Raw genomic sequence first — 19,952 nt, forward strand, 5'->3', positions numbered from 1 at the left:
ACATGCTAGCTGTTGGTACTGAGCCAGGGACACTGACCTGTGTGTCTAGAAGGGTCAGTTCACCCACATCATAAAAAAACACGTTGTCACCTATTAAAGGGTCCAGGGGTGTCAAAAATATACAGATATTTACGATAACTGAAATTTTAAATTAAATATTATTTTAACTGATAGCTATATGATTTTTTAAATTTATTTTCTAGATATCCCAAATATTTTGTTAACATAATTATTTTGGCCAAGATAATGGTGTTGTGAAATGTGACATCCCAAAGCTATATATATATATATATATATATATATATATATATATATATATATATATATATATATATATATATATATATATATATATATATATAGTACAATGAGGACAATGGTGTCTTTTATTGTCTCGGATAACCAGGGTTGTCCAAAATGAGAACTGTTATTAGTTTTCTGTGTATAGTTGGGAAATAGCCAAAATGTAACCAACTTGGTGGAATAATAAGAGTATAAAAATACAAGAAAAAGAATGTAAAAACAAGTTTTGAATTATTAAAAAGAAGAAAGAAAAACAAATCTTGGAAAATTACCATTGACGTCAATCGTAGCTGTGCTTAGAGACATGTCTGATGTCAGTTGCCAAACAAATTTGTTTACAGTTTGCTACTGCAATATTTAGACAGCGGCGATTAGTACCATGATGAATGATAATGCATAAGGAAGTTACCGCCTACACAAACTTCCTCCACCGCCCCACTTCCCCTGACAAAATCGAAATGAGACACGTCATGTTTGTTTTGAATATTGTTTCATTCTCAAAGCTTCCACTTTATGGATTGTCATGATGTAAAATATATATTCTGGTAGCAATTGTTAGCTTTTACAACTACCTGAATACATAATCCCTCAGATGCCTGTAACACTTTGTGTTTCTATATTAATTGCTGTATGACTGCATGTTTTCATTACCATTTAAGAAATTCAACCATGTTGTACATTGTTATTCTGTGTGCCTGCTTATGAACTTGTGTACTTTACATTTTAATGCAAGTACAAATGCTTTCCCTCATAGTTTAATAATGATCAGCCTGAACATCCATGAACATCCACTGAAACCACACCGATTGGATGTCCCATGGGGCCAGCAGCCGCAGCATGGATGGTTTTAGTGGCATCCCTCTTGACTTTCACTGTATTTTTTGTTGCTCCACACTGTCCATTTGTATGATGATTAAAACAATTTTCTTTAAAAAACATTAGTCGAGTGTTGCAAATTAAGGACTAAACGACTCCTGTAGTTGCTGATAATAAAATCCGCTTACAAGTCTGAACTATCACAAATGAGTAACATAATGTTCTTCCTCTACAGATGGTGTTCATTTCCCCTGGAATGAAGTTATTTGACTTCTCCAGTTCCAAAAATAAAGTGGAGCATTGCATAATACAAAAAAAAACAAAAAAACTTGCCAGGCAACATTTTCTGGTATATTCTCCCCCGTCAGTTCAGACTGAAACTCACAGCTGGTCATGTAGTGTAGATCATCTACTAGTCATGATACATTTTTTTTTTTTTAAAGTTAAAATAATATGGTTGTCAGCGTCAAACACTTCAGGACAAACAAATCTCCCAGTCAGCTAAGAGTAGCCTTAGCTACTTGGCTTGGTACTTTTAATACTAGAATAGAATATTTAACAAAGCTTTCTCATTTCCAGTAAATATGCTGAAAGACTTTTGAGGCAATGGGCCATTAGCTGAATGCTGTCTGTACTCAAGAAGCCGAGGCTGATGGGTAGCAGCTGTTCGGCAGGAAGATTTTGGACAGGATTCAGCATATCCCACTGCTGTCCAACCAATACTAAAGCAAACATGTACTCTCCTTCCATCTGCAATAGAATGTGTTGGACCTCTGCAAGTTTTATCTCGTTTAAAAATTCATAATACTTTTTGTTCTTTGATTAACAGCAAAAAGGCAAGAACTGGCAGTTTACTTTTTTTTCTTTTTTTTTATAATGAAACATACATTCAACACACAATCACAGAGTGCTCTCCAATGAAACCTCAGCCCTACTGATGGCCACTGGGAGCTGTAGGCGTTATAAAAGAGGCATCTCAACTGGATATTACAACATCCGATTCCCTTCGTCTCACAGAGAGAACACACACACACACACACACACACACACACACACACACACACACACACACACACACACACACACACACACACACACACACACACACACACACACACACACACACACACACACACACAAAAGTTTTCAGAAGACTAAAAACACTGTCAGTCTGTTTCAGTGTTGTCTGCTAACACCTAGCGATGCATGCCAGCAGTTGACTTGAAAGTCTTTTTTTTTTTTTTTTTTAAATCAACACACAAAAGGTGGTGGGTTTCTTGTTTCGAAGTCCTTGAAGACGAGTTGCGCTAGAAAAGCCCCCCAAGCATGTGGTGGTCATGGTGGCCAAGTCCTCGCGGTATTTCAGCCATCGAGAGCACGTCGTCAGTCATGAGGAAGGCGGTCGACCCGATGCGAGTCCACACACACCTCTCGCACAACGGGCCCCCGGCAGACACGCCGTCGGACTGGATGAGGACACAAGAGGGAGAATTAAAAAATAAATAAATCATAGCAAGCAATGACTCCTTTAATACAACCTTCACAAAACACTAATTGTCTAATTAAGGCTAACAGTACATCGCCCCATGCCAGACAATGTGCTGTACTATATCTCGTATCTGTAGGCATTAGACTATTGGCTAGTTATATCTTAGCGAGGAGTTGATAGACTTACACATTTCATCTGCTGTTTGCACATGATGAACGCTGAGCCGGGTGTGGTGCAGTTGGGGCAGTCAGAGACACAGCACGGGAGCGGGTCGCCCACCTTCATCAAGATGCCGGGCATCTCCGATTTCAGGAAGTATTCCTGGAGACAACAGGAAGTTATTGTCGTATTTGAAAAAAAACGTTTGGGAGACCAGCTCCAGCAACCGTTAAAAAAATACCACAGTCTGAGGCCAAGTGGCTGCGTTTTTTTGGCAGGACGGCTTCTCGAGAGGGGTCCAGCTGGTGGGCCCCATTGGATTCTGTGCTTCCGGACCACACGAGCTGAGGCGGATCCACTACTTGTATTTTATCTGCTCCATTGCTGGCATATTTTTATGCAGCACTTCCTTGTTTTTTCTTCTTCTCTCTGCACTGTTCAGGCGCCAACAACAGCAATTCGTTCATATAACTCATATGACAGCATTGGGGAGAAGAAAAAGAGAAGTCCGAACGGTGAAGCGCACACAAACTCTGCCTCAGTTTGGTCCTTGCTTCCTCTGTTTTGTGCTTTTAGTGCGTTTTGATTCACTACATCTGCTCTGTGGAGTTCATTAACTGGAAGGCCACCCCTTTTCTAAAAGCACTTAGTCTTATATGGGCTTCATAAAACCTCTTGATTGAGAAACCTCAGACTAAAGACTAAAAAGCAAGTTTTGTTTGACTTGGTGCTTCTGCTGTGGTAGGGATCCAGACTGCGAGCATTTAGGCACATTTTCAGACTAGTTTTTCGGAGACAATGCGACCATATTTTTTCTAACCAGGAGCACCAGCGTGACTTGCAAATATGAGCCCTATTTTTATGAAATAATACATGATTGCATATCATCCTGAACACCAGAAGGGAGGGAGGGAGCGAGCGAGAGAGAAGAAAAAGCCTCAAGAGATTTAAAACATCATCACATAATCATAGTACCTTCATAGGAAAAGCCCATAAGACCTGACCACACAATTTATTATTTGGTGTTTATGTTTTAAAAAAAGCTTTATTTGACTTAATTTGTTTCTCTTAAAGCACTAATTCACTTTGACTTTTCCTTAAAACTGTTTGTTGTCTTTTTTTTAATCAAAGCATTTATCAGAGAACAGTTAAGATGGGAAAAAAATATGAACGTCTAAATGTTGTGCTGGTGCTCCTGAAATGTTCAGTAAGGAGCCTCCTCATGGAAAAAGTCAGTCTGGATCACTGTGTGTGTGTGTGTGTGTGTGTGTGTGTGTGTGTGTGTGTGTGTGTGTGTGTGTGTGTGTGTGTGTGTGTGTGTGTGTGTGTCAACTTTTCCAAGCATTTCCTGAGATAAGAGCCCCTCCAGAAGCTCTTCTCTCCTGGTTACCAACGTTACTTTTAAATGAACCACAAAGTGGAAGTGGAAGTGAAACTGCGCCTGAAAAGTGCTCAGGCTTGCAGGCTGAGAGGAAAAGGTTTGTTTAAAATTATTGTCCCGTGTGAGACAAGATGTTTGACAGAACAACAGCAACATCCTACTTTTCTTGAAACACACAACCATTAAGACCCTGACAGCTACACGAGAAGACGCAGAGCTTTATTTAACAGGGGGAAAAACTGGGCGATGAGACAAGAAGAAACAGAAATAAAAATGGAAAAAACATCATGTGATTCTGTTTGAGGTGTGATGTGCATTCTCACAATATAAGAATCAACAGTGGCTATGATTAGAATATGCAGTGGCCATGTGTGTGATTCGGTCTTACCCCAGCCACTGTGAGGATGCGGCGGATGGACTTGGTGATGATCAGAGAGATCTTGGCACGAGTCACCGCTACATACAGCAAGTTCCACTCATCGTCCGCAACATCAGCTGAGCAGAGAAGAGATATATTCAAAGTTTTCAAATGTTCACCACTTTTAGAGTGATTTGAAATCTGCATTAAGTTAACATTGGGCGATATATTGGCCCTCTAACAACAGAACTAACTAAAAAAAAATCCCCAAAACGTAAGAGATGTCAGATACACTTCATCCAGGGCAAGAGTATCTACCAAAAAACCTACAACGTAAAATCTATGTTTTTTTCTATGAAAAGAAAGGTTTGCCAAAAGAAACGTACAGAACGAGAAGTCTGGATTGAAGTGCAGGTTGTGATTTGAAGAGGGAACCTTGGCAAAGTCATCGGTGATCATCACGGTGTCGAACTCCAGACCTTTGGCCTTGTGGACGGTTCCCACAATGAAGTCTGGAATAAAAACGGTCACATGATGTTACCAATATTGCTGAGTCGAGTGCATTATAACGGAAGAAAGAAAAAAATATGCACCCATATGAAATCATTTTACAAGAAAGTATACATCTTATAATGTACCAGTGAAGCTACAAAAATCCCAGTGGGAAAAAAATACAGCATATCTATAAATTGAGTTTTTCCTAAAAATAAAAAAAGAAATAATAAAAAGAAATAGTCCCAGATAAATACAGCATTCACTCCCATTTGAGTAACCATTTGTTAGAACCTACAGTGCCCCACTTTTTAGTAAATTACTGTCTTTCTATTTTTAATGAAAGTATATATTTGTGATATGTTTTTAATAACCTACAGCTTCATACAGAAGCAATGGGCTTGGTACTATTAAACATACCGTCATTAGTATATGGTATACGGTATACTTGCACAGCAACAGAGAGTCAATACTTTTGAGACCAATCAGTAGTATGTGATAAGTACTTCAATAAGTAATTCAAACTCGTACCTGCTTTGTGGAAGTCCTCTTCAAAGCACATTTCCAGGCGCTTCGCCAGCTCGGGGATGCGCTTTCCGTATTTTTCAACGATGCTGAGTTTGGCGTCCAGCTCCAGGTCCTCGGTCTGTTTGACGTACTTCTTCAAGGCCCAGAAGGCATTCGGGTTTTTGTTGGCGAAGCAGCGAATCAAAGGATCCCTGATGACTGCATCTCAAAGGGTTAGTATTTATAAAAAAAAACAATAAATAAAAAGAGATCACTCGTAGTAAACATGTGGATGAATCTCACATTTTGTCCCTTCCATCAGCTGCCAGATGTCCAGGATCCGATTCAGGCCGATACCACTAACACCCTGAAGGAAAAGGCGGACCTGTGAGTGCCTGATAGATACCACAGATAACCCCTACGTGTCGTCCCGACATAAAACATGCTTGCTATTGCTTCCTTAATCGTGTCCATTAGTATACACTCACTCCTATGAAGTGGATGCGGCACTGCGGGTTGGAATCGGTGAGCCGGACGGCTTCGCTGAAAACAGTGACATTGCATCTCGACAAGATGGCCGTCTTCCCCGGGCAAAGGCTGACACCCGACCTCAAAGCCGCTCCGACGCTGTCTGCCGTCTCATCACACACGCCGCCTGTGCAGTGGACAGGTAGCACACAGGCACAGGACAAATATGGTACTCTCATATTACGTCCACTTCCAGGGCTAAAAAGCATCTGTATTTTTGGAGAACCGTACGCGTTTCTAAGTCAACAACATATTTAAAGGTTTGCAGCGGCTACCTTTTTGCTTTCCTCCCACGAGGATCTTCTCCACTCCCTTGCACACTTTAAGGATGGTGGCACCCACGTAGGCGATCTCGGCACCGAACCGGAAGCTCTGAACAGAGACATCAGTAGCGTATGGGTTCATTTTTGTGATTCACACCGAACTGCTGAGAGTTACAACATTTCTATACACGACATTCAGAATATTGAATGTATGTAATGCATGTGTTTATGTGGCAAAACCTTATGTTATGTTATTAAGTTATCAGGAGCAGCTTTTAAATAAGCTTTACGTTGACTTATGGACTTTTATCCTCAGTAGACATTGGAGAAACCGCCATTACTGGAGAGAGTATGCTGAGCTGATTTCAATATATATATATATATATATATATATATATATATATATATATATATATATATATATATATATATATATATATATATATATATATATATATACACACACATACATACATACACACACACACACACACACACACACGATGAATGTTCTAGTTTGAACAATTTATGACATTTTTGACAACAACAAAAAAAGCCTCAATCAACATTCCACTCCATGGCCAGTAAAACAAGTCAGCATGCCTCTTTTCGGATTAGTGTGCTATATACAGAGAGCATTTTGTTTTGAATCATTGTTGTTTTCAAATATTTCTATTCATAAATATTTTTTGAAAACTTTTGACATTTGTAACAAATAGGGACGTTCTTCAATTTTTACTAAATAAAATATTTAAAATATATATATATATTTAAAATGTTATTTTTTAAATTGCGTTGATTTGTCATTCAAGATAACTTAATTCTCTATACTGTAAATGTGGCGCTGCAATGTTAGAAGGCTACCTCCGTTTGTGTTTTGTGCTTGTGTATACCTGTGTCAGGTAGAAGATGTGTGTGTGCTTGACGAGGTTGAGCGCATTGACGGCTCCTTTGAAGGTGTAGATCTGCTGATGAGGATCTCCGACCAGGACTTTTGCACAGCTCTGCGACAGAAGCACATCCATGATGACTGAGAGAGAGAGAGAGAGAGAGAGAGAGAGAGAGAGAGAGAGAGAGAGAGAGAGAGAGAGAGAGAGAGAGAGAGAGAGAGAGAGAGAGAGACAAAAAAGACAGCATCACCATCACAAAGTTGAGCACAATAATGACAAATAAGACTTTTCCCACAATCCCTGGACTGTGTGAACAGGTAGGGCATCGTTACCTGGAGTGCAGTCCTGGGCCTCGTCAATGAAAAGGACGTCGTATTGGTAAGACAAGCAGGGCTTGGGGATCTGGAGCTGCCATAACTTCAGGTAACCTGAGGATGAAAAGTTCCGTTGACCACCCGCGCAGCATTCCCTCCAACATTAGAACAACAGAATCACTTGAATCCATTGAACTCATCTGCTGTCGGCGTACCATCGTGGGTCATGTAGTAGGCGTCTACTTTGGTTTCATTGAGATCCTTCATTTTGTTCCAGATCGTCTGCGCTTCATGCGCAAACAACTAGAATTGCACAATGAAAAAAAAAAAAAAAAAAAGACACGGTTTCAATGTGACCTTTGCAGCGCTCACCCTTATTGTTCATTCACACTAAAGCGGTCTTTTTGACGCTTCATACCACTTTTTCATCCTCCAATATAATCTCCTTCCGGTCCTTGACCTTGCGGAAGTTGGGGACGTGTCCGACGGTGATGGCCTCATCCGGTGACGACATGAAGGCGTTGAGAGTCGTGGTGACAACTTTGGCCCTGGTGAAGCCGCCGCGGCCCTGGGGCAGAACAGAGTTGATGGCGAACGGCTTCAGGTTAAAGGTCAGCTTCCGACAAAAATGGTACCTGCAGCAGGGGAGATCGCGGGCGCACAACAAGGGATGTGGTTTTAAAATGGAAACAGACAGTGGAGCTCTACTTTTTACGCTTAACTTATGACTCAGGCATAACAGCATTCTGGACACTATCACAAAAAACATGATACATATATGTTTTGAGTTAATGAATCAAATGTATATCTGTGTCACCCTTAGACCCTCTATTTTTTCCTTCAGGCCACAAAACTGGCATCTATAACATGTGAAATAAACTAATAATGTAACTCTAATGTAATTAGAGAAGTTTGTCAGTATCAAGTTTAAATCGTCTAGTTATAACTTAACGCTAAAACTAAATGTCCAAAGTATCATTCAGCAAAAAAAAATAATATATATATATATATATATATATATATTTTTTTTTTTTTTTTTTTTTTTTTTTTTTTTTTTTTTTTAAAAAGGTGCCACTCTCTGTATTTATGAACACATTGAGAACAACTGAAGGGAAACTCCTCACTTCCTCCCGACGTTGGCGAAGGCCAATGAGTGGACGGTCTTGCAGGCCACATTGCTGGGGAAACGGCGCTGCGCCTCACTGGCCACCGACTTGTTGAAGGCCACGTACAGGAAGCGGAGGTGTGGCCGCTGCTCGGCGTACTTCACCAACGTGGTCGTCTTTCCCGTACCTGCGGCGGACAACACGGACCGCTCAGCTACGATCACTAACGGCGTCTGACCTGCATGGCTGGCCCACATCGCACCTCACACCTCACACAGCAACACTGACACACAACTGATCATTGTTCTCCAGCGCTTAAAGGCTGCAAGGTTCAAAATGACCACAGTTTTCTTGCAACATGTAATTGCATTTAAAAGGAACATTGATTCAAATGTCAGATATGATGAAACCAAACAAATCAAGTTTCATCAACTTAAGAGCCAACGTGTCACCAAAAGATACCCGTCATTGCCTGGTAAAAACGCTTTGAGCCACTGAAAAAGTCTTGAAAAGAAAAGTATAGAGAAAGGGTTCCTTCCCCACTAGTGTTTCTATTTCACACAAACACTACATGTGGCAAGGGCTACAGTGGATGGCGTAAAGTGTAAGTCAATGGTTTTTATGTTCAGATGTAAATGCTGTGGGTCTGAGCCACAGTAAATAATAATAATGTAAAATAATACCAGCCAGTTCCTTGTGTGTGAAAAACTACTTGGCAACTAATCTGATCCGATTGTTTTTTACGCCAGATTACTTATTTAATCATTTGATTTTTCTGTGTTCTTGACCAAGTAAAACAATTTTAGAGAATGTGGACGGTGATGGTGCTGCCACTGCACCTGCAAAAGCCACGATCTTGACCACATGGTCCTCCTGGACGTCGTGGCTGAGGATCTGCTGCTGTTCACCTGTGAGCTGAATCTGAGGCCGCCTAACAGAAACACACACAAAAACACACAAAACGGTGACTGTTAAAAAGGTAAAACTCCTCAGATATCCATTACTTCGGTCCACTTCCTGTTGGCGTATTTCTCATGCACATCAGTGACACTAAAGCATTTATGTCCTCACCGGCTCTGCCCGGAGCCGACCGAAAAGGGACCGTTCTCCATCAAGTGAAGTATGTAGTAGATATTGTAATGCAACCTGGAGAGACAAAAAATAAATTAAAAACATGAGGAAGCCGACGAGGAAGATGTGGGAATTTAAGGTGCCGACACCTGCAGCACTTACCGGCTGCTAATCTTCATCCTGCTCCTCTTCATGGCGAGCAACATCATGGCCATGTGGCTGAGGTACTCTGTGATGGCGGTGTCCGACATGCAGCCGGTGAGCAGAGACACCAAGGCCTGCACGTCACCGACGCTCTCACTCAGGATCAATATGACTGCCATGGCCGCGTACGGGTCGGGACCCTGGAGATTGGAAATGATGTTACCAGAGGACCTTTGTGTATTTGTGTGTGTGTGTGTGTGTGTGTGTATGTGTGTGTGTGTGTGTGTGTGTGTGTGTGTGTGTGTGTGTGTGTGTGTGTGTGATACCTCATTGCCAAGGTTGAAGAACTTCTGAATATCAGGAATACGTAATCTGATGGAGGCTTCGGCGTGTGGAAAAAGTCGATGTTTCTTGACACACTCCAGAACGTCCCCCGGCCTCACCCGCTCTCCGACCGTATGCTGGGCCATTAAACTGACCAAAACACACACACACACACACACACACACACACACACACACACACACACACACACACACACACTAGCAATTATCCAATATATATAAAAACAAAGATTAATTAAATGGTAGGGTTAAGCCAAATTAGACATGCTTTAAATTTAGTTGAATTCTAGAATCTAGAATGCGTTATTTAGTCTACATATTGCTCTACATGTAATATAATATAAATATCCCTTACTAAAGGAAATGCAGTCTTACACAACAAGGTGTCGTATGCTGTACTGTGATGATGCTGGATCTGTGATGCCGCTGTTCCTCAGGATGGAGCAGATCTCACGCACCGTTTCCATCTCCCTCATCATGTAGCGGAAGTATTTTTTCTTGTAGGGGACGAACTGCACAAACATCCAAAACAACAATGTTAATTTTGTGAGCTTTAAATACCATTATGTCAATGTCCAACTACTCTCTTAAAAAACTCAAAGTTCATCTCTCAAACATTTTAGGAACTTGCTTTAACACATTTCTCCAGGAACTACACACTTACCCTGCTTTTGTTAGTAACTGTAACATAACCCCCCTCAGCTTGCTGCTAATATGTAACTTAAGGTAATTCTGTGGTTTGTTTGACCTTGTTGTCCTGGACGATGTTCCTCCAGTGATGGCAGACGTGGCTGACACAGCGGTAGAGGTCCCGGGCAGGGACCAGGCACAGTATTTGCCTCAGCACCTCCTCCGGAAGATCATCCATGCAGCCCTGGGGTTCAAGTAAGACCTTTCTGCTACCCAGGAGCCCATAGTGGGCGTCAGGCAGGGCCTCCACCTCCTCTTCCACGTCGTGAATGTCACTGTCAAATTCATCATCATCTCCAAACATCTCTGCTGTGATTCCCTCCAGGTGATCGACAGCGTCCTCCTCCTTTGGCACTAAATCGGCAGCTAAAAGGCTTACATCGTCAACCTCCTCCTCTTCTTCAGGGTTTGCCACCAACGGGGCAGCCAACAGGCTGACATCATCGTCATCCTCCTCCTCTTCTTCTTCTTTCATAACCCCCAGCTCATCTTCGGGAAAAAGCTTTCCATTGAGTCCATTTGTGTGTGTGGACGAGTAGGGCTGGGAGGATTTGTGCGGACTGGAACTGATGACTCCAGTCACAGAGAAGAAGTTGCCGATGACCTTCTGTTGCCCGGCGGGACTTCCTGAGGCCGATGCTGACGGTGTGAGAGAGAAATAACAAAGATTTAATGTGTGACAACTTTAGGACTTTCTAACCAAAGACTGGTGAAGAAACAAATGCGAGTCAGGATTTTTACTGGACAAAACAATAACTTTTTTTCCATGCACAGATGTATCCCCCGTCTATTTCAATGTGACTTTGGGTACACTTTTGTCAAAACGTAAAAAGCAGATTACCACACTTCCGTCGCTTGGTGGGGGTCCTGAGGTAAAGCCGACTGGGGTTGCGAGTGCCCTGCCCGTGGTTGACGGTTTGGGGCAGAGTGAGGGCGTTAGTGCCCTCCGCACTTTGTCCCAGGTCATCACACTGCCCTGCATTCAGGTGCCTCCTTTTGGCCTTTCCTAGAAAAACAACAACAGTAAACAACATTCAAGTCATGCCAGCACACCCCAAACCACTGTAGTAGGATTGTCCTTATGCAATGCAAGTCATTCTTTATAGTCTTCCTATCTAAAAGTTAATTTAAAGTGCCACGGATAGTCAAATAGGTTAGTTTTGTACTGTACATTATCATTGACTCTTTTCAAAAGAGTTTGTCTACGTTTGGTGTTACTGTTCATTAGTTACCTGTATTCAACCCAAGCGCCAATGTCGCACTCAGACTTCACTAAATACTATCTATATGACACAAAGTGAAAAAAGTATGTAGTTATTTAAACGTTCTCCTTTTTCCGACAGACGCGTTACGTTTAGTAAGCTAGCTAGCTAACTTAAGTTACTCGCCTGAACTTCGAACTTACCCTTAACAGCCATCTCCATCTTCGTGTCCAGCGCATCCGTCTTTTAGTCACAGAACTACGTGGCTAGCGTTTAAGATTCAGGTTTGGTTCGCTGGGGCCTAAAACAAACTCATTCCAGCAGAAATGCCGTCGTCGTAGCTTGCAGAAAAGATGCAGACCCGAAGTGTCGGCGCTAGAGCTAGCGTTTATTAAACCGTAGTAAACACTGTTGCGCTAGCATACTAAGCTAACACTACTTCTCACTTGTATTTGTAAACACCAACTTGTTCAGAAACTCAAACGTATCGCCCTGGAAGTAGTCAATTCACTCACTAACGTTTGCACTCATTTATGTAGTAATTGTGGCTTGAGAAAACGTAAAGTTATCAACCAGCAACAATTTCGGCAGAGGTTCTCAACTCTTTATTTTGGTCACGAAGCCACAGGATTGGTCGGTGTTTGCAGTGTTGCGCACGCATACCGGAAGATGCATGCTGCTCGCGGGTGCGCGCGCGCGCGCACAGCGTAAAGCTAAACTTTAAAAAAATATATTTGAATGATTCCTACGGCAAAGTACGGTTCAAAAACGATATAAACTTATTTGTGGGGTTTATCAGTGATGATAAATAATATAAAGTATATAGTTTATGAACTCATAAATGTTTGATTAGACTCAGTAACCGAGCATGCCCTTGATACGATTGGTCTGAAATTTGCAAGCTTTTTTTAAATAATCTTAAAATATTTCTGAGGGCGAACTGTTTTCTGTTCTTTCTCGTTGTGTTTTTACGCATTTCAGACAGCAATGCTAGATTTATTTTAAACTGAAGTTTTTAAATGTCACATTCACTCTGTCAAAGTAGAATAAATAAAGAATGTGCTGATAACACCATTTGATTCATTCACAGTTTGATTTGAAGTGTTCTGAGAAGTTAGGAGGTAGCTGTCTGTTTGGCAGAACAGATTAGCTGCCGAGTCATGTGTCCCCTTTTATTAAATGTGTAGAAAATATCTGCTGATAACCTCATTTAATTTATAGATCTTTAAAAACAAAGTGTAGCCATTATTCTGCTGAGGTATATTGTATTACCTGCCGAGAATTGCAAGCTCCTTCTTCAGACCAGGTGACTGTTAAATGTATGAAATTCTTAATGTCCCCTCAAAACAGCCCAAAATATCAGCTGGTGATATTGTTTAATCCTAAAGTGTATTTAAAGAAACTTAATAGGTGAATGCATTATATGGCAATATTGAATTTTTTTCTGCCAGGATTTGCATCCCCCTGTTATTTCAGCCAAGAGTAATGTTACAGATGTAATAGGTAGGCTTCTGGCCTAGTGAGTCACCATCTCAGTGTTTCCTCTCCATGTAAACTCTGCCCTCTGCCTCTCTTGCAGGCAGGCAGGCAGGCAGGCACACACTCCATTAACAGCTGATGGATGTAGGTAGCACTGCAAGACCTCACATTTTGAAATTCATACTGACCACTAAGACAGCCCAAAATATCAGCTGGTGACATTGTGTGTAAAGGAACTTAATAGGTTGTCAGAGCCAAAGTATACTCCAAAATATGTGCTGGTAAAACCATTTGACTCTATATTCCACCTCTATGCCTCCCAAGTCAGAACTATATAGAACCTCCTCAAAATGTTTGAAACTAAAATAATTGCATTTCCATATATAGCAGCCCTCAAAATGTATTAGGAATAAGACGACTGTCAAACAATTAAATGACCAGAAAGACCCAACAGGACTGAAGGATTTAGCATGACATGAACCAGAACAACCAAACACACATGTAGCTGACTAGTGAGCACCTCAGTGTACAATCCTTTTAATCCTTTGCCTTAAAATCATCTACTATTTACAGTTATATTAACATGTTTACGTTAATATTTATTTGGTTTGAGGACAGTATTGTTGATGATGCTAGTTTACTGCCAACTACACATAGAGGTATTAGTGTTTAGTGGTCTTTAGTAATCTTTCAACTACTGATGTACTAGAGATATTATTTAGTGCTTACAAAGGCTCTTTTTCAGTTTTACAAAAAAATACATATTTTCCTCCATTAAATCCTGCCAAACACAACAACCTGTGTGTTCCTTGGAGAATACGGTGCTGGGAAATATAATGTCAAGCTGGCTGTAGAGCTGAAAAATACGTTTCCTGAAATAACTTTTAGTGTAACGACTCAGCCTTTCCTCTGGAGCCACCCTCGGGACAAACTCAACTATTTTTAAATGAAAAGCCAAGTTTTTTTTCAATCTTCATTGTATGTGAGTGAGTTGGAGGAGGAATTTAATTTATTCCGAGTTAATAAATATATACTTGTGTAAACATGCTAGTTGAAACACGCTCATGGTGACAAAGTTGTTTTGGAACCAGATCAGCTGCTAATGTCACCTTTAACAGATGAACTACTGAAGAAGATTCATGTTAACTCAACAACAGTGAGGGTAAAGTATGTGACAAACACAGGATCATTTTACATGCCTGATCATTTTTTAATTATTTAACTGAACTCAACATCAAAGCAGTCAAGTAGAAAGTGTGGAGCTGAAGGTGGTTCAGTGTGCTGAGTGGACTTGCTGTGATGCTGGAGCTTCCTCACATCTCATTGGTTGTGTGATGCTGGCTTTGTGTGCTTTGGTTGAAGTCCACTCTCAGTGGCTCCAGGAAGGCCAAAGACCCAGGAAGAGTCCTGCCCTGTGATATGAAAATCAAGTCAGGAATGTGGATCCTTCTCTTGATCTGCTGTTAGTGTCAGTGTCTCCAAGACTTCAGTTGAATTGTTGGCCTGCAGACTAATTCATGTCTGAATAAATCTGCAATAATCAGTAGCGTCACAAGTTATTTGAGTCTAGAAAACATTTGTAGGCTTCAGCTTTGACACCATTGAAGCAGTATAACATTGTTAAAGAAGGTAGCTGTAAGATTAGCATGTTCACTTTAGCTTGTCACCACTTTGTCACTAATGCTACTTTTGTAATCTTAAAGGAGCAGTTCAACAATTTGGAAATATGCTAATTAGATGTGAATATACCACTCTCATGTCTGTAGGGTAGCAGCCAGTTAGCTTAGCTTAGTTCATCTTAGCTTAATTATGACAAATTACAATTTTAACAGTTGAGTTTTTGTGCCGATTAAACAAACAAGATATAACGTGTTAATTAGTTAACTTGAGATCTGCTGGATTCTGTTTCCTTTGTTCAGAACCAGCCTGTTTTCCCATCTCCGATAGTCATGCTAAGTCAAGCTAATCGACTGTTGGCTGCGGCTACATATTTACAGAGTGGTATCAATCTTCTCATCTAACCGTCAGCCAGAAAGTGAATAAACGTACTTCTCAAAATGAAAAACTATTCCTTTAATGTGGAGCTTACTCACTCCAAACACAGGCGTCCACTTCTGTCCGTCTTGTCTTGAAAAGAGTAAAAAAATAATAATAATAATTAAGTTAGGAAGACAACAAATCTTAGAAAATAGAAATTTGTGATTTTTATATGTATAAACAGGTGTAGAATACTGAATGTCACTCATTCACATGATAAAGTAGTTTATATTTGGTCACTTTATTAAGCTTATATTTACCTCCAACTCAGGTGGTAAACAATTTATAGCCTAAACTGAAATTAAAGGGGACACTTAACTCGGCAGCCAATCGGTTCACCCACACATACAGTTACCCCCTAACTTCTCACTCCTCAACTAAAGTGTGGGACAGGAAATAATAGTAAGTGCTCGGATGATATCAAACAAATCAAGTATTAAATGTTTAATATTTATGAGGGTTTACCATTAAAGGAAATGTGTGTAGTTTTAATGTGTTCATGAATTTAAAAATGAAAGCGAAAGGTGCAGCAATCAAAACACACACACGAGGCTCCTTATTGTGGGGGAGTCACAAATTACAACAGAGCATTACCACTTAGAAAGCTATTTGTAGGACCTCATTTCACATGTGTGCATACTACTACTAAGCTCGGGCACACGTAGGAAGTACTTTCCCTTCTATCACTCTCTCAGCTGTTGCTGAAGTCAGTTTGAGACACAAACACCGATTCGGGAAAGCAAAAGTAGCATCACATTTATTCATTGGTCAGTAAGTTCTAGTCGTTAAGGTGAGTACCGCATCAATGTCCAGTTCATTGCACCGTGAGGTTGGAGGCACAGCATGAATTATTTCATATTAATCAATCGCTGCCTTTATGGTAACAGCATCTGTTGTACATTTTGTTAATACATCAAACAAATACTACATGTAACTATCATCACTATGCATGGGTTATTTTGTAACTAACTGATCGTCTACTTCCTCTAAAGGGAGCATTGCTTCGGTTCCCATGATGCCTTTTAGACAAAATCCAGAACAAGTATGCGTACTTAAAGTGTTTAAAGGTGAATTCATTCCTCCCATTAAAGTCGGCAAAACAGTTTTTTAGGAATGCTTTTCTGATCACTCAATAAAAATTGCATCTCACCAAACTACATGTAATCTCATTAAAAAAAAACCTGGAAGTGATTAGTTGTTCGAGACTGAAGGCTGAAACATATTCTGTGTTAAGTGTGCAAACGATTGAACAATTGGTCCCACCAGAGTAGTTTCAGTCCTTGACATGTTGGGTAGTACCTCCATACTGACAACAAAGCAGGCCGGTACATGTAAACAGAGCTCCTTCATGGGTTCACTTCCCAAATACAAGGCGTTTTCCAGACTTCCATTTCATAATTAGATTTGTGCGTTTAACACACACAGTTGTAATGGCGTCTTTCATTTTGTTCTGTGGATGGTCATTATACATCACAGAAACAGATATTAAAATATGAGGTTACATGGCGTCTAAAACCACAATGCAACAACTTTTCATATTATTTCTTATTACAATTTGGAAGGCCTTTTTTTTTTTTTCCAATACAGATTTTCCAGTCCTGTGTAGCGAGCCCTACGTAACAGAAAAGACGTTTCTTCTTCTCTTGTCCTCATCCTGGACGTTTCACTTCACTGCTTCAGGACGGGGAGCTCCCTCGGCTTAAAGAAGGCCTGAACCATCCCCATGGCGAAGATGTACACTTTGGCGTCCACCACAATTTTTTCTTTCTTCATCAGATCTGCCAGATAAAAAAAAAAAGGGGGGGGGGGGGCACAAGTCAGTGTTGTCTGTTTTGGTCCGAATGGGATGTCTCGCTCTCATAATGACATCATCACTCTGAAAAAAACCCTGAAGCCTCACCATCTATTTTCACCTGGAATTCATCAAGAGGTAAGAGAATGACTTCAACAAATTCTGCAACGAGAGGATACAGGCTTGATTCGCTCTATGAGAAAAATATATTATTTCTGATGTAATAAAAAGGAAAATAACTCACCTCCATCGCCTGTAAGGAAGAACAAAAGAGAACTAAATTAGTAAACATGTTTTTTTTATATTACAAGCTTTTTTCTGTTTCTTGTTTCACTCTTACTTTGTTCGTACCCAGAAGAGAAAATGATCAGTGATAACGGCCAAATGTTCTCTTGAATCACTCACACGTCCCACTTGAGGATAAAATAGTAAATGCTTGCTTGGACAAGAGAGTAGGGGATAAGTGAATGAATCCTATCAGTCTTCTCACCGAGCTGTTGCGTTGGGTTGATGTTTTCCCCCTCGTCTCCGTTGATGTTGACCATGACCATCTGGGTGGTGCAGTTAGACAGACCGGGGTCCAGACAGGTCACTGTGATCAAGACAATAATATCACTACTCTACTTGAATTGTATGGAACTTCTTATCACTTTGCAGCGCTTGACCCCTGAACCTCTCACACACACACACACACAGGAGATAAGATGCATCCAAGAGAGGCAGCTTATGCAATCACACGTACAACATATCTTAGTGTGAGGGTACCTGGAGTGATTCCCACTACTTCCCCTTTGTAGCCGGTTTCTTCTTTTAGCTCCCTCAACGCAGCCGCCTCTGCACTTTCCCCCTCGTCAATCAACCCTGAGCAAAGCACAGCCAAATAAAAACAAAACACAGATATGGCATCAATAGACTACAAAAGGCCCGACAGTCTCTTTTCAAATTTTGGAAAAACCTCCCGACCTGCAGGAAACTCCAGAGTGTGGCATCCCATGGGAGGACGAAACTGTTTCACCATCACCACACAGTCTTTGTGGAGCGTCCGCTTCAGCAGGGCGATAATTCCAACACCTGTAGAAGAAATGCGTTACAGCCTGCGGGACTCAGCGCAAGCTCGACTGATATAAATATATACGGCGACGCTCACCGTCTGCTTCTGTGTTGGTTTGCCTCGTTGTCCTTTTCACCGTCTCCCAGGCTCTGGTGGACGAAAAAACAAGGGGGTTAAACACTGTACGCAGGGGGGTAATGTGTGTGTGTGTGTGTGTGTGTGTGTGTGTGTGTGTGTGTGTGTGGATCGAGGCCGTCGAAAGACGGAACAGTACCTGGTGCTTCCAGCACGGTCCACGTATGTGGTCTTCTCCAGCTTCAGCCATTTTCCTGCTGCCATGAGCTGAAAAACACACAGAAAGTCAACGCGCTGCCGTGTAATCACATTACCTCACAGCTAAACAGTTCAGTGGAGAAACAACTTACAGTGTGAGCTACTACTCTACTAATCAACAGTAGAAACTGTCCTACAGAGAAGCATGTATGTGGTACACTGAAGAGTAATTTCTGCAAAAATGCAAGCAAAAGAATAAATCAAATACATACATTTTATGTGTCAATCGATCAATCTAAAGGGAAATTTGTGTAATTGTGAAATGTCTAACTTTGAGATGTACACAGCAACTTTTGTCTTGTACAATTGTAACTATTTTTTGGAAAACGTAGATCCAAAAAAAGAACATAGAAGTGGCTGCTCTGTATTGGAAAATGGAGATTTAACCTTTTTACTAATTTTTACAATTAAAGCATTAACTTTGGCAAAGAATATGGACTCAATCGAGTTAAGAAATTGCCACGAGTTAGAGGTCCCAAAAACTGAACACTTCAGTTATGTAGCTACCTGTCAGTGTACATTACAGCTTCATGTGGAGCATTTGAAGGCTACGGACGTAACGTGTTGTGTTTACTTGCCTCTTCTTTCACTATGTGTGGAGCAGTAGTCACTTTGGGTTCCTCAGAGTTGCTCATTTTCACTATCTGGACAACTGAAAAAAGGAGGAAAGTCGAGTCAGAGAAACACACACAGAGTGCCAACTACCACGTCCGGGCTGAAACAGCTAATGTTGGACGTTTCTCATCATGAGTTGCTCAATTAACGCTAGCTGCTACAGCCACGCAATGCTAACTAAGTTAAACCAAACCAAGGGTTCAACTCCCCGCATTACATTTTCCCTTGTAGCCATTCTATTCGTTTATTTATTTCTTTATTTAACGCTAGCTAGCTGCTTTACACTTAGCACTTGCTATCGGGGTTCGGAGCTCGTGCAATTGAAACTTTAGACAATCATTTAAAATCAACAGAACTAAACTCACGTGAAATCCCCACCGCAGTAGTAGTAGAGATTGAAAAGAAGCAGTGAGGAGTCACTCTGCCACCACTTCCGGGTACCGCAAACGTCACCGGAGTCTAGTTGTATACTTCAATGAGGTGAAAGACTATATTTAATAGTTAATGTTTTCCTTGAGTACCAACTAAGATTGAGTCTTTTCTACATTTTTGAAGTAGAAATTCAATAGCATACTATTACACGCAACG

General features: G+C 40.9%; 2 protein-coding genes across 2 annotated transcripts; both read right to left on the reverse strand.

Annotated features, from left to right (window-relative positions):
- Window positions 1–1,969: 1,969 nt before the first annotated feature.
- fbxo18 (F-box DNA helicase 1) lies at window positions 1,970–12,685 on the reverse strand. Its single transcript, XM_068717019.1, has 21 exons — window positions 12,261–12,685; window positions 11,697–11,861; window positions 10,914–11,494; window positions 10,541–10,677; window positions 10,148–10,295; window positions 9,840–10,021; window positions 9,678–9,752; window positions 9,446–9,537; window positions 8,625–8,793; window positions 7,919–8,135; window positions 7,716–7,803; window positions 7,519–7,614; window positions 7,190–7,326; window positions 6,309–6,405; window positions 5,994–6,160; window positions 5,809–5,872; window positions 5,530–5,724; window positions 4,893–5,018; window positions 4,537–4,643; window positions 2,795–2,929; window positions 1,970–2,585 (listed from the first exon to the last, which is right to left on the reverse strand). Exons 1-21 carry the CDS (start codon window positions 12,277–12,279, stop codon window positions 2,427–2,429), a joined length of 3,156 nt encoding a protein of 1,051 aa, XP_068573120.1. The 5' UTR covers window positions 12,280–12,685; the 3' UTR covers window positions 1,970–2,426.
- A 3,618-nt stretch (window positions 12,686–16,303) lies between these two features.
- nudt5 (nudix (nucleoside diphosphate linked moiety X)-type motif 5) lies at window positions 16,304–19,803 on the reverse strand. The gene is made up of 10 exons (XM_068717021.1): window positions 19,730–19,803; window positions 19,328–19,401; window positions 18,691–18,758; window positions 18,513–18,565; window positions 18,329–18,436; window positions 18,131–18,226; window positions 17,856–17,957; window positions 17,610–17,618; window positions 17,474–17,527; window positions 16,304–17,351 (listed from the first exon to the last, which is right to left on the reverse strand). The coding sequence occupies exons 2-10, from the start codon at window positions 19,382–19,384 to the stop codon at window positions 17,242–17,244; spliced, it is 657 nt and encodes a 218-aa protein (XP_068573122.1). The 5' UTR covers window positions 19,385–19,401; window positions 19,730–19,803; the 3' UTR covers window positions 16,304–17,241.
- Between the last annotated feature and the right edge of the window lie 149 nt (window positions 19,804–19,952).

The sequence above is a fragment of the Cebidichthys violaceus genome, unplaced genomic scaffold (genome assembly GCF_023349555.1).
Source record: "Cebidichthys violaceus isolate CVI_PGR_0920_01 unplaced genomic scaffold, fCebVio1.0.p SCAF_21, whole genome shotgun sequence".
Taxonomy (NCBI): domain Eukaryota; kingdom Metazoa; phylum Chordata; class Actinopteri; order Perciformes; family Stichaeidae; genus Cebidichthys; species Cebidichthys violaceus.

Coding starts and splice junctions, on each gene's coding strand:
- fbxo18 (XM_068717019.1), bottom strand. Junction 6,406..7,189: donor ACATCTTCTACCTGACACAG/GTATACACAAGC, acceptor GTCTCTGTTCAG/AGCTTCCGGTTCGGTGCCGA. Junction 4,644..4,892: donor CAATCCAGACTTCTCGTTCT/GTACGTTTCTTT, acceptor TTCTCTGCTCAG/CTGATGTTGCGGACGATGAG.
- nudt5 (XM_068717021.1), bottom strand. CDS start 19,384: ATGAGCAACTCTGAGGAACCCAAAGTGACTACTGCTCCACACATAGTG. Junction 18,759..19,327: donor CACACATAGTGAAAGAAGAG/GCAAGTAAACAC, acceptor TGTGTTTTTCAG/CTCATGGCAGCAGGAAAATG. Junction 18,227..18,328: donor CACTCTGGAGTTTCCTGCAG/GTCGGGAGGTTT, acceptor TGCTTTGCTCAG/GGTTGATTGACGAGGGGGAA.